Raw genomic sequence first — 13,404 nt, 5'->3', positions numbered from 1 at the left:
CTGTTGCCCACTGGGCATTCCTTTACGGGTTAGCTTTTTCACAACTTTCCTCTGGGAGGCTTTCACGTAGTGTAGTTTCAGATTCAGTTTATAACTCCATTTGGAGAGGGGAACCTATTTCCTAGGACTATTGTGCTGGCCCTTTGACCCTCCTAACCCATCTGAGCCTTTATCAGACCCCTTTAAAAGGCCTTGGGAGGGTCACCTGGGTGGTTCAGTGGTTAAGGATCTGCCTTCTGCTCAGGTCGTGATCCTAGAGTCCTGCAGTCAAGCCCGACGTCTGGCTCCCTGCTCAGCAGGAAGCCTGCTTCTCCTCCTCCCACCGTCTCTGCTTGTGTTCCCGCTCTTGCTGTGTGTCTCTCTCTCTGTCAAATAATTAAATAAAATCTTTTAAGAAATTTAAAAATAAGGCATGAGACCCCCGTGGGTGGAGCTTGTTCTTTAAATGAGGGCCTTTAACACAGAGCCACCAGCTGTTTGGGCACCTGGGTGGCAGATGGGGCCTGCCATGTGTGGCAGTACCTTCCTGAAAGGAAGTTCCTGTTCTGAAGAACTTTAGAAGTCAGCAGGATCACAAGAGTATGAAGGAGACCACAGTGCCATGAAGTTGAAAGGGAAATTAGGTACATGTGGAGATGTGCTGATTTGCTTACAAGAGACAAAAGTGAGTTGTGTTTTGTTTTGTTTTAAGATTTATTTGAGAGAGAGAGAGAGGGTTGGGGGAGAACCAGAGCGAGGGGGAGAGAATCTCAAGCAGACACCCCACTGAGTGTGGACCCCATGCAGGCCTCGATCACATGATCCTGATCATGACCTGAGCCAAAATCAAGAGTTGGTCACTCAACTGACTAAGCCATCCAGGTGCCCCCAAACCGAGATTTGGGGGCACCTGGTGGCTCATTTGGTTAAGCATCTGCCTTCAATTCAGGTCATGATGGCAGGGTCCTGGGAGTCCCCCATCTGGCTCCCTGCTGAGCAGGGAGTCTGCTTCTTCCTTCCCCTCTGCCTGCTATTTCCCTTTGCCTGCTATTCCCCTTGCTTGTGCTCGCTCTCTGTCAAATGAATAAATCTTTAAAAAAAAATAATAAATAAAGTGAGATTTCTTCCTCTTGTTTTGTCAGAAAGAGCCCTTTACATTTTGGCTCTTATGTAGCCTTAATTTCTGCTGCTTTTATCTCCTCTCTGTAGCTCTTATACCCTCTAAAGAGCAACTGTGGAGATCCCTCATTTAATTCAAATACCTAAGGAGCCATAATTAAAGCTTATCCCACCGGGGAGGGGTGGGGGTCCTGGAGTAGAGCTGTGTCAGGCTCCACACTCAGCAAGGAGTCTGCTTGAGGATTCTCTCCCTCTCCTCCTCTCTTCCTGCTCTGTGTGCACGTGCTCTCTTTCTCTCTGAAGTAAATAAATTTAATTTTTAAAAAAACTTATCCCACTGGGAAGAAAAGAAAAATCCCAAGTGGGGTACGATTGCCCCTGGGCAAGTAAGTTTTTTCTGGAAAGTTGTGGTCTTTCCACTTAACACGTAAAGGTCTCCTATTTTCTTGGCCTGACCTCCCTCTCCTAGGTTATTGAAAGCAATGGGATGGCAGGAATATCCTGAAAACGATGAGAATTGCCTCCCCCTCACAGAGGATGAGCTCAGAGAGTTCCACATGAAGACGGAACAGGTATGTCATAAACCTTTCCTGGAGACCTGTTAATGATTAGGAGAGAAAGGAACAGGGCATTTATTGCCCTTAGAGAGCCTCAGTTTAGTGTGAGAGCAGGACCTTGGAAAAGAAAATATAAAGTAAGTTGCCATAGTAGAAATACAGAGGAGCGAATCACTGCTTAGGCAACAGGGATTTCCGGTAATGGATATAAAAACTAGGTCAGTAGTTAGCAGATTCCAGAAAGTAGTATGTTCTTTCATCCTGGCAGCTCTACCCCCTTATCAGAACCACAAGTCTGTGTTCCAGAGTAATGGGCAGAGCCCTGGGTCTCTAGGGAAGCAGAAGCAGGCCTGTCCCCCCCCAACCCCACCCCACCCCACCCCACCCCACCCCACCCCACCCCACCCCACTCCACCCCACCCCACCCCCGCCTCCAGCCCTGTGGTTTCCCTCTGATATTCTCTGGCCAGAGCCAAGAAACAGCCTCTTTGAATTATCCAACAAATGGTTGGCTTCTTTCTCTGAAACACTGCCAGACCTTGAGATTTATAGCAATGAACAAGATAAATGGAGTTACAGACTTCATGAGGCTTACATTCTGGTGGTATTTATATTTTCTTTACATTTTTACTTCTCCGATTTTTATCTAAAGCACAAATAACAATAGGATTAAGGCCTGTAAAGAGAAATTAGAGCTGACATAAAGACTCTGCTACTCAAAACTATTCTCAATTGTTATCACCTGAGAACTTGTAGAAATAGAGAATCTGAAACCCTACCTACTGAATCAGAATCTGCATTCTTAAGAAAGATCTGTAAATGACTGATTTGCACTGTGAGTTTGAAAAGCACAGCTATAACAAATCTTGGGGTGGGGGGCACCTGGCTGGCTTAGTCATTATGCGTCTGCCTTCAGCTCAGGTCCTGGGACCCGAGCCTGCTTCTCCCTCTCCCACTCCCCCTGCTTATGTTCCCTCTCTCACTGTGTCTCTCTCTGTCAAATAAATAAAGTCTTTAAAAAAAAAAAAAAAAAGAAAAGAAAAGAAAAAAGAAATCCTGGCTCTCTCAGAAGGGCCCCTTCTACATTCTGCCTTGAATTCAGTACCGGCCTTTTCCAGGTCCCACTGCCAGTGTAGTTTTTGACGGTTTTCTTTTTTCTTTTCCTGCTAACCACAGCTGAGAAGAAATGGCTTTGGGAAGAACGGCTTTTTGCAGAGCCGTGGTTCCAGCCTGTTCTCCCCTTGGAGAAGCACTCGTAAAGCAGAGTTTGAGGATTCGGACACGGAAACCAGTAGCAGTGAAACATCAGATGACGATGCCTGGAAGTAGGCATATAAATGCTCACAAATCTGACCCAGTAAACTCAGCTTGTGTGTTTAGGGAGTATACAAAAGAAATCGTTCTTTTCCTTTTCTTATGTTGTTGAATACGTCATGCACAAGGGAAAATAATCATATCCCAAAGAGAGAGCAATTGGCTTGTTTAGCTTTTGTTGTTCTTCCCTGTTATCTGCTTAATAGAGAGAAGTTTGTGTGATGGGAAAGATTTTTTAAATACACACACACACAGACACAGTATCTATGGGGCGACGCACAAGTGGGAGCTGGCAGTGCAGAGAGGAGACGCCGGTCTGCAGCAACAGCTTCTACTACCAGCCCTTGGGGCACTCACCCCTGTGCTCAAGCAATCATTGTCAATGACAAAGTGACTATTGAAGTTATAATTGTATTAAATTAATGCTAATAATTTGGATATTTTATTTTATTTTTGGCTGCTCGGGTAACGTTAGCCCTTAACCAAGCATACATGGTTTTCTTTTTTCTTTCTTTTTTTTTCCTTTTTTTGGGTACAGCTGTAAAATATTTGGATATAGGAAATGTTGTGTTATTCTTGCAGCCTTGATATTCAGGGTGGATTGTAAAATATAAATTTTTGTGAGATTTCAAAGATTAAGATTATTTTGATAACATTATTTACAGATTTAAAAGATGTGGTTATCACAAGTCTGTTGAAGGGGAAAACTACTGCATAAAATAACTAACTTGGAATAAATATTTTGCATCAGTTTGGATTGTCTTGTGTAAGAAGTATATTTCCTTTAAAGTTAGATGAGTGGATTCTTTGAGGGAAATACTTCTAGAAGTCTGAGGGAAATCTGAAATTCAAACACCACTGTTTCTCCTTTTAGCGGATACTTTTTTGATGCAGAAAAACTTGTGCAATAAATTATCAGTAATAAAATCAGAAACCCAAGTTTCCTTCCTGAAACTGATTTTCATTTGCCTGGGTATTTACCAGTTTGCATATTTCAAGGAAGGTTCTGTGCCTCAGTTTTCCTGCTAAACAGGAACATGGGAAAGGGTTTGAGCAGTGACCAGTGGAAGAGACACAGTTTTTCATTCAACATACACTTCCCAGCTCTCCCCGTACAGCCAGGCATTTTGCAAGGCTCTGGGGGTGCAGGGAATGCCCAGCCCAGTAGGGAAGAGAATAAACCATTATATTCAAAATGAAGCCTTGGGCCAAAATCTTACAGACAAGTAGAAGTTAAAGCAAGCACGCAGTGACACTGGCACTGTGGCCATCCCTACAGTGCATGGTCCCTGGTGGATATAGCGGTCTAGGATTGTCCTCTAGTGGGAGACAACCAGCAGAGTAACAGCCCTGACTGCATGTTAGAGAACTAACTTGTGTCTCCAGAAAGGATAGAGGCTAGAGGCAGAGAAACCAGCATGACATTGGCTAGATTCTAAAGGCTAGGAAGGCTAGGAAGGAACCCTATCTGCCACACTGAATTACATAGTCTCTTCTGCTGGGGTTACAAGCAGTCCATGTAGAAATGGTGGTTGAGACAGAGCAATAAGAACTGTATCATATTTCATTGGATATATCTTTTGAAGCATTATGTACTAATAAGAAAACTTGCCGGGTCCCTGGGTGGCTCAGTTGGTTAAGCTTCCGACTCTTGATTTTGGCTCAGGTCATGATCTCAGGGTTGTGGGATCAAGCCTTAGTCTAGCTCCTTATGCAGCAAGGAGTCCGCTTTTCTCTCTCTCTCTCTCACTCTCTCTCATAAATAAATCTTAAAAAAAAAGAAAACTTGCCAGGTATGAGTCGGTCTCGATTTCAGTGTTAAAATGTTGGGGGGGGGGGAGTACATCTTAGTGAAATACTATAAAATGAATTAAGTTGCAAAAGTATTAAACTGGAAATAAGAAGTTGGTTGAGATAGAGATACCCTGCCTGTTTGGGATTGAGCTTTGCCACTTACTAGCTTTCACAGAACAAATTTCTAAAAATGTGCCCTTTTTCTTGCTTGGAATTAAGCTGGCTGAGATCACATGCTTTGAAACACTTGTAACCTGTTGCTGATCACACCTTGGCCTTCACATGGTGAGAGGGCTGCTACCCTAAGTCCCTGCCTTGTTTAGAAAAGGGAGTTTGTTTCTCCCTTAAGGGAGAAACATGGGGCTCAGAGCTCCTGCTGGTGATGCATGTATTTGGGGAGGTGGCAGAGATTCGATCAGCACAAAAGTCCCCTGCCCTGTCTCGAATGAAGGGCTACCTTTCTATATTTGATTATCTCATCTGATAGATTGTGTTCTCCCAGAACTTTCATTCCTTGGGCTGTGCTAATTATCTTCCCACTCCAGACAAAACCCCAAACAGGAATGGGGTGAGGGAAAAACTGTCAGCCTTGGTGTGATTTTGGTTATGCAAAAGCTGTGGTTGCTTCCCAAGGGCTGCAGTACAAGGGAAGGCTTTTCAAGCCTAGGGGAAAGACAAGTTTCCTGACAAAGCCTAAAAGGGCAGAAGGCTTCCTCTCCCAGGTGTTCCCTAGAACAGAGAACACTTAACTTCGGTAATGTTCACTTGGGCAGAACAAGAATGAACAAAATGATATTTCCCTGCCAGAGACTGTTGAATAACCAGTGATGGGGAGGGGGGAGTATGTGCGAGGGGCCCAGCTAGTCTGGGATGCAGCTGTTTGTTCCCCTTTACATCAGCAGAGAAACCAAGATGTGGTCAAAGGACTTGCACATGCTCATGTAATGCAGTGGAGCGACTTTGTGACGCTTTTTCAAGCCAGGGGCTCCTCCCAAAGGTGATCAGCCTTTCCCCACCCCTGCTCTGGACCTGCCTAGACCTGTGGTTGCTGCCCAGGGAGCTAAGTCTCCTCCCCAAACAAACTTAATCATGTAAACTCAGCAAACTTGGCCTTTCCTCTCTCTGCCTCTGGCTTTGTTTCATCCTTCTCTCCCTTTCCCCTGCTCTCTGTCCTGTCTCTTGCAGGTCTTGGCTGGCGTGTCAGGAAAGGGGTCCCATCCCATGGCCTCCTATTCTGGGGAGCCGGGGCTCCTGTCCTGTGGGTCCTGTGACATGGTTTTCCGCTCCTGGACGCTGTTGGCCACCCACACTCAGCGTTTCTGCATTGGCCGTCTGACCCGAGAGGTAACACCCGGAGCCCACCTCTCAAAAGGGCTGCCTCCATGGCCTTATGGGTGGGTATTCAAGCAACTCTGAGCCTCAGTTTTCTTCACCCCACGCCCTGTCCTGTCGCCAGGTAGTGCCACAAGAACACCAGGGCCTCCCAGACCAGGCCAGCAAATTGGCTCTTAAGAAGCTAACAGAAGAGGTACTCCAGACTTTCCCCATTTGGAAATTTAGCATCCTCCCTAAATCTACAGATCACGCAGATCACGGGTCAGATTACCCCGAACACTGCGGCTGTACCTACAGGATATGCGACCTTGGATAACAGAGGTCCCCAGGGGATTAGAAGGGCCCCGGAACCAGACCCAGGCGCAGACTCGAAGCACCCATGAAGCTGCTGGAAGCCCCAGCGAGCGGCTTCGGGCGCTGCAGGGGACTCACGCAAAGCAGGTGGCGGAGACGGAGTCACAGAGCCGGGCCCTGGAGAGACGCAGTGAGGGTGAGGGAAAGCGACGGGGGATAACGGGCCCTCCCTGCCCCAACCCCTTGGCTTTGAGTTTGTCCGACCCATTGCGACTCCGTCCCTTAACGCCTCAGAACTGAGCCAACGCCTCCAAGGTTTGGCCCAGACCCGGGGCGGAATATCACGCCTTTTCGGTCTGGAGCGGGAGCTTCGAGAACTCCGGGCAGAAGCCGGGCGAACGCGGGGAGCTCTAGAAGTGCTAGGGGCGCAAGTTCAGCAGCTACAACCAGAGGCCGGGTGAGACCCGGCGCGGGCGAATTCGAAGCTCAGCTGAACCCGCCTGGGGCCGGAGGAAGGGGCGGAGCCTGACCGGAGGGCGGAGCCGCGGCGGGACGCGGGAGGCGTAGGCGCCCACGCAGCTGGAAGGTCGCAGGCATTGGGTAGGGAAGGGGCGGAGCTTCCGGAGGCCGGGTCTCGGAATCCGCAACACCTCTGCGCGCGTGTACCCCTGCCCCAGGGCCCGGCTCAGCGCCCTGCGAGAGGCAGAACTCTGTTGTCCGGTGCTACGGGCCAACCCAGGGACTCTGGCTGCCGAGATCGGGTGAGGTCCCGGACCCGGGTCGGCAAGGGCGAAGCGTTGATCAGTCCTGGAAAGACGCTGCTGCATTGTTGTCCCCTGCTCCCTCCCTAGGGCCCTGAGAGAGGCCTACGTTCGAGGCGGGGGCCGGAACCCCGGCGTTCTGGGCCAGATCTGTCAGTTGCAGGTGGAGGCATCAGCACTGGAGCTGCGGCGGTTGCGGACCCGCAGAGGTGAACAAGAGGGCCTCTCCGAAGCGGTGGTCTTAATTCTGGGAGGAGAAAAGGGCGGTTGAACTGGCGGGCGGGGGTGGGGGCGTCTTTGGCATGGGGGGCCACCTGAAGGTGGAAAACCTGGGAGGTCTTTGTGGCAATGGCTAGAATGTTACCTGACAAGTCCGGCCTTGTCCATAGAGACCTAAAGCTGGAATTCTCAGAATTGCACAGCTGGTTACCAGAGGTTGGAGGTGGCAGGTCGGACTTTTTCATTGCAGGAAAGGGGGCAGGTGCCGCCCTGGGGGAGCTTCTAGTAGTGGAAACCGAAAACCGGCGCTTGGAGGCAGAAATCCTGGCCTTACAGATGCAGAGGAGTGCAGGCCCTGCGTCCTGGGGTCAGCGAGCACCCTTGTCCTACACCACCTAGCTCTCCCCAGCAGGCTGAGTGCAGAGGAAGGGGTTAGAGGGGCCGTGCATGGGAAATGAGGCGCGTTTGTGTCCTGTCCGTTCCTGCCCTCGTGCATCTCCAGGTGTCCGTGCATGTGGGTCCGGCTCTCAGGGAAAGTTTGTCTCAGCCCTGTTCTTGCCGCGTCCTGCTCAGAGATGCCCTACTCTTAACTCTGGTCCCAGGGCCTACGGAGCCTCGAACTTTGGTGAATCTCAGCCCATGCCTGAGAAGGAGGGAAGATCCCCCGCGCCTCCCGCCGCTCGTGGCTCCTCCGCTGCCGCCCCTTCCACACTCCACAGGCATCCTATTGAGTGGCACAGGAGAGGCCGTGAGGACCCAGGGGCTGGGGCCAGGGCCGCTCTGTTTTGTGTAGTTGGGGAAGCATGGGCACCAAGGAGGCTTTCCGCAAGTCAACTCTTCCCCCACCTACAGCTGCAGGTTCCTGGAACCATGACCAAGAACCTAGGTCTGGATCCATACTTCCTTCTGCCCGCCTCTGACGTTCTGGGCCCTGCACCCTATGACCCTGGGTGAGGCCTGCTCCCTCCTTTGACATTCTCTGTGACTTGGTCATCACTGGGTCGTCATCTGATTAAGCAGACCCACTAGGAAGAGCTAGGGTTGGGGAACTGATGGGGTGAGGGGCAAGGCTGAGGGGATAGGGTTCAGAGGAGTTGGGGGTTGTATAGATGGCAGCTGAAACCTGTGTTCTTCAGGGCTGGGCTGGTCATTTTCTATGACTTCCTTCGGGGCCTTGAGGCCTCTTGGATTTGGGTGCAACTAATGACTGGCTTGACCCGAGATGGACAGGACACAGGAGGAGCCACGGCATTGCCCCCAGCCCTTTGCTTGCCCCCACCTCCAGCTCCTGGGCCCGTGGGCAATTGTGCCATCCTTGCCAGCAGGCAGCCTGTACCCAGGTCAGTAGTTGGAGATTGACTTTTGATGCTTTTTGTCACAATTGAATCTTTTCCCCCCTCCTGCTGAGTTTCCCCATCTATATACAGGGCCACTGGCTGAGAGCTGTCCAAGGAAAGAATAGTTCTGGCTTCTGACATCTTGTGTTGGTTGTTCTAGGCTGCCACCTTCAGCATCAGTATCCCTGGTCTGTGAGCTACAGGCCTGGCAGGGGCTGGCATGGACTAGGGAACCACAGCCAAAGGCTTGGGCCTCACTAGTGCTATTTGACCGGGAGCAAAGGGTGTTAAGTGGCCGTTGGCGCCTTCCACTTCGGGCCCTTCCTCTGGACCCCAGCCTTAGCCTTGGGCAGCTGAATGGGATTCCCCAGGTAAGTGTGGAGGACAGGGACTGGATCTCCTCCCCTCCAGGTACAGACGCAGTACCATGTCATCTCTCTCCAGGTAGGTCAGGCTGAGCTCTTTCTGCGACTGGTTAATGCAAGAGACGCAGGTGTCCAGACACTGGCAGAGATCAATCCCGCAAGTGCCCAAGAGTACCAGTACCCACCTCCGGTGAGGGCTCACCTAGCACTAGGGATACCGCAGTGTGACTGGCGTGGTCAACTGCCAGCATGTTCCAAGCTATTTCTGTGAATTAACTCCTTTAACTATCATACATGTGTTAGGCAGACTATGTAAACAGATGAGGAAATCAGAGCTGACCAGTGAGGCTGACTTGGTTTACCTTAGGTAGTTAAGATATAAACCACTTGCTAAAGATACACTTCTCCCTGTTCCACAGATGTCCAGCTCACCTTCACTGGAAGCAAGCTTCCTTGCCCCAAAAGCTGGCTTTGTTGACCCCCCTCCTCCTGAAGAGCCCCCTCAGCAGCAGAGTCAAGGATAGATGGTTTGGGCCCTCATCACGGTTTTGACCGCCACCGCCGGCTTCCTGAGTCTAGGAGAATGTGGGTGGGCATGAGTAGCTTAAGAGGCTCAGAACTAGGACTTGTTGCCAGACCTGCAGCTTTACTACTCCATGTTCTCAGAGGGTCTAGAAGCAAACACCAGATACAAGCTCAAGATAGGAGATCCAACCATAGCTTTGCCACCTTCCACAAATACTTGGCCTTTATTAGTTTTCTCTTATAAAATGGATGTGAGGATTAAATGGATATTGGGTATTTTCAGTATTGCCTGGAATATGAATTCTTTAAAAGCAGGGGGCACTCTTTAATTTGTAAAGGGAACATCATCAATTTCTTTTTTGGGGGAGGGGGGCTAAAGCCCATCTTGTTGCCACACTTTGTTCAGGACATCCTCTGGGAAGCCTTTCCAGACTATAAAGGTCCCCACTGAACTAGGAACTCCCATACCTTCCACAATTATCGAGGGTCACGTGTAAAATCTGGCTGAAATTTGATATTGGGTCCCAGTGCCAGAACCCAGTGCCAACCTTTTAATCAAAGGCCTAAAATCTTAGGACTTTAGCATCTAGGGCATCTATCTTCAGGAAGTTCAAAGCCCAAGGTCCTACAGCCATGAGTTACCATAACCAGCCCAGAAAAATTCCAACCATTTTCTCTGCTATCTATTTAGGAAACAATATATCAACTGGAAAATGGCCTGACATTGGCTATTCAAAACGGCAGATTCTGACCTACTACTGTCTACCTAGTGCAGCGAAGTAGCCCTCTGAGTGGTCAGAATTACCAAATCCCTTGAGGTCATGTAGGCCAGACTCAGTTTGGAATTCAGACCCAAACAGTAACTTAACTAAGGGTCAAGGCTGAGGCAGCTCAAGCAGCACTTAGGGCGCACTCTGTCCATCAGTGAGGTCCCTGTGGGATGGCTTTAGTGCAAGTGTCCTGAGCACCAGCACCCTGACTACGCAGCCAGAACTGGTGGGCATTTCTGCCTTTCAACCCCACATCCCACACTGAAATGCTTCAGGTAGTTCGGGATCCCACTGAAAGATCTTTAAACACAAGTCCAGACCAGGAGCATTTTTTAGCATCTTTATTTGAGAAGTCAAAACTGCAGATGGGTAACAATTTGGATTCAAGTTATATTTCAGCCTTTCTGTACGGAAAGCAAAACTCCACCAGCCAGCCTCCCCACAAATTCTTCTAACCACATCCAAAGTGTCCAGTCTCTCTCTTAAGCCACTTTCAAACCAGAAAACTCAATTCTCTACAGTTAGCACACCAGTCTTCCTCAACAATCACTCCCCCCTCCCACCTGCACAAGTTTTCTTCAAGAGTTCTTTTTCCAGAATTACTGACCCTCAACTGGAACTAGGTGGGAACAGTTAGCACTTAAGGCCTGGCTCAGGCAGTTATCAGCTCATGAAGTCCACCGAATGGTATCAGCACGAAACAGCAAGATCTTTACCAAGTCTTGTTTCTGTAGCCCCCATCAAGAGACAGCACCACTGAAGGCTTGTAAGACAATGGAGTTCAGTATTTAAAATGGGAAAAATGTAGCACCACTAGAAAACAAAGGGCCAATGGCTGTGCATGATTTGATCACCTCCATATTAGACAGGAGCTTGGATGGGAACTCCCAACAGAGATCAGTACAGAAAGGGGTAGGGTGAGTACCTTTGACCCAGAATGCTCCAAGGCACAGAGTCAGCCAGTATTTAAGAAAAAAATCATCAAAGCCTCAACCTTTGCTTACAATCTTTATTGAAGTTATACAAAAAGAATCCCCCCAAAGTGAAAAAATACATTATATACAAAAACTTTCCCTCAGGAGGAAGGCTCTGCGCCCTCTCTTTAACATGCAGTGCTTTCAACTGTAGCTCCGGCCTCCACTGTCCCCTCCACTGCTGCCCGGCTTTCAGCCTGATTCTCAGCCTGGAAGATAAATAGGGAGCCTGGGCATAAATGAGCCTTGTTTCAGCCCTTCTGTCTTATACAATCGAGTAGGCAGAGAAAGTGAACAGGTCTCCTAAAGCCTGCCTTGCTCCCTACACTCCTAACAGGATGATTACCACAAAATGTAAGGCCATTTCCGAAAGTCTAACAGGGCTGACAGAACCAATGTTCACGCATCACTTGGAAAGGGAGCAAGCAGAAATAACCCAACGGTCTTCCCAATTAAGTGCCTTCTCATACATTCGTTAGAGCAGGACCTGTGGTATGTATATAGCTTCCATTCGTCAGTGAGACATCCCACATTCCAAAACCAGTTTCCTGCACACTGTTTCTATGAGGGTTGCATTCAAGTAATCCAAACAGGCTCAAGGTGAGGAACATGCACTTAGGACGACTAGTTTCCCAGGCCCTGAGAACAAGGGGAAATAAGCCAAGAGTCCAAGCCCGCTTAACTGCCCACCTCGTCCTCCATGTTTTCTGAAACTTCATTTCCACTGGAGACGGCATCCCCACTGCCTCCATTCACCTCCAGCTCTTGTTTGGCTTTCTTTGCATCATCTTTTCGGGGACTCTCTTCCTCTGGTTTCCTCTGAAGATAGAAATTGGGAAGGCTTCACAAATGTGCCGAGTTTTTTCAAAGTACTGCAAAACTTTAAAAGCCCTTCACTCCTCTCCTCCCCCTCTGCTGCCACATGGTGCAAAGATCCCGACATCAGGATCCATGCCTCTCAAGGTCTCGCCCTTGGCCACAGGAAGTAGACGCCAACCTGTGCTCAGTACAATAAACTGGTCAGCCACAACATACCAGTCTAGCCTCTCTAGGGGAAGGGTGAGGAGTAGATCTGAATAGTAACCAAACCCCAAGTTTGTGAATAAGGAAATAGTCTCCCACAAGAGGAAAAAACGACTGTAATTATAGGCAGAAGATGGGATGCCACAAGAGTTTAAGTATCAGCAGGTCTGCTGCTGAACAACTACTATCAAGGAAAACCTGCCAGCTTCCCAAGAAGAGCTCATCTAACCAATTCTCAGAAGCTTTCCTGACAGTCCTGGGCCAAAAGAGGCCTGGAAAACAGTTAGAAAACATACTCAAGTGAAAACTACCTTCATTCAAATCCTCACCAACTTTGCCAAATGAAATGTCTTATTCACCAAATATTAGGGAATGTATACCTGGTGTGTCATTTGAGGGAAAACAAAACAACAACAACAACAAAACAACAAAAAGCAGACTGGAAAGAAAATAGAAATGACCACATGTAGATTTACCTTCTTTCTGACAAGGTGGGAGATATCAGTCACACAATTTGATGAGGAAGCACCATCTGCTGGTTTTCTACTGGCAACCTTGACAAAAAGGACTCTGTTAGCAATGTATGACTACGCAGGACACACACAGGCCTAATACTAAGTGACAAAAATCTCTTGAATACTTACCATGGAGACTGAAGTGCCTCCTCCACTAGGAGTGAAACCTGAAGTAGAGCTCTCCACCTGTGCGGGAGGTGACAGACCCAAGTGGGTCCCAAGACAGAACCCACCAGGTCACCTACATACCTACAACAGCTGCCTACCATCCAAACAACTGACCAAGACCTCAAATACTAGTGGGCCTCCACATACCAGCAGTATCATCCACCCCCTCTACCTGCACCTGCCACCCCCAAACCGGGGGCTTAGGCACAGTGTAAATATGAAATTAACCCATCCATATCTTATCACCTGTGGCGTAGAAAGCTCCCTGACATTCCAGCAGCCACTCAGTATCTTGCTATCTATATAGAGGAGTTCTCAGAGATGAGAGTAATAGCTTACATTTGTTAAGCAAATA

The 13,404-nt window shown here is 48.8% G+C and overlaps 3 protein-coding genes across 5 annotated transcripts in view; 2 read left to right on the top strand and 1 right to left on the bottom strand.

Moving 5' to 3' along the window:
* Positions 1–3,903, top strand: part of LOC111142965 (GC-rich promoter binding protein 1 like 1) — a 61,149-nt gene extending 57,246 nt beyond the window's left edge. For both annotated transcript variants that reach the window (XM_022496321.1, XM_022496320.1), the window contains exons 11-12: positions 1,568–1,670; positions 2,832–3,903. In XM_022496321.1, coding sequence (XP_022352029.1) covers positions 1,568–1,670; positions 2,832–2,984 — 256 coding nt within the window. In that variant the 3' untranslated portion in view covers positions 2,985–3,903. The remainder of the gene's footprint in view (positions 1–1,567; positions 1,671–2,831) is intronic.
* Positions 3,904–5,969: 2,066 nt separating this feature from the next.
* On the top strand, positions 5,970–9,598 carry LOC111143392 (coiled-coil domain containing 17). The gene is made up of 13 exons (XM_022497096.1): positions 5,970–6,107; positions 6,187–6,291; positions 6,396–6,588; positions 6,687–6,849; positions 7,070–7,153; positions 7,244–7,362; positions 7,623–7,739; positions 7,975–8,120; positions 8,225–8,322; positions 8,509–8,712; positions 8,870–9,080; positions 9,154–9,264; positions 9,494–9,598. The coding sequence occupies exons 1-13, from the start codon at positions 5,985–5,987 to the stop codon at positions 9,596–9,598; spliced, it is 1,779 nt and encodes a 592-aa protein (XP_022352804.1). The 5' UTR covers positions 5,970–5,984.
* Positions 9,599–10,755: 1,157 nt separating this feature from the next.
* The window catches only part of LOC111142991 (nuclear autoantigenic sperm protein), a 46,305-nt gene continuing 43,656 nt past the window's right edge, over positions 10,756–13,404 (bottom strand). The window contains exons 12-15 of one of the 2 annotated variants that reach the window (XM_022496369.1): positions 13,011–13,067; positions 12,843–12,920; positions 12,034–12,162; positions 10,756–11,552 (exon numbers count right to left, since the gene is read on the bottom strand). In XM_022496369.1, coding sequence (XP_022352077.1) covers positions 11,472–11,552; positions 12,034–12,162; positions 12,843–12,920; positions 13,011–13,067 — 345 coding nt within the window. In that variant the 3' untranslated portion in view covers positions 10,756–11,471. The remainder of the gene's footprint in view (positions 11,553–12,033; positions 12,163–12,842; positions 12,921–13,010; positions 13,068–13,404) is intronic. The other variant, XM_022496370.1, reaches the window with a different exon arrangement.

The sequence above is a fragment of the Enhydra lutris genome, unplaced genomic scaffold, assembly GCF_002288905.1.
Source record: "Enhydra lutris kenyoni isolate GAN:26980312 unplaced genomic scaffold, ASM228890v2 scaffoldscaffold9, whole genome shotgun sequence".
In the NCBI taxonomy this organism is placed as follows: Eukaryota; Metazoa; Chordata; class Mammalia; order Carnivora; family Mustelidae; genus Enhydra; species Enhydra lutris.
Note: the sequence above shows the minus strand (reverse complement) of the source record. Positions and strands in the feature narration are given on the sequence as shown.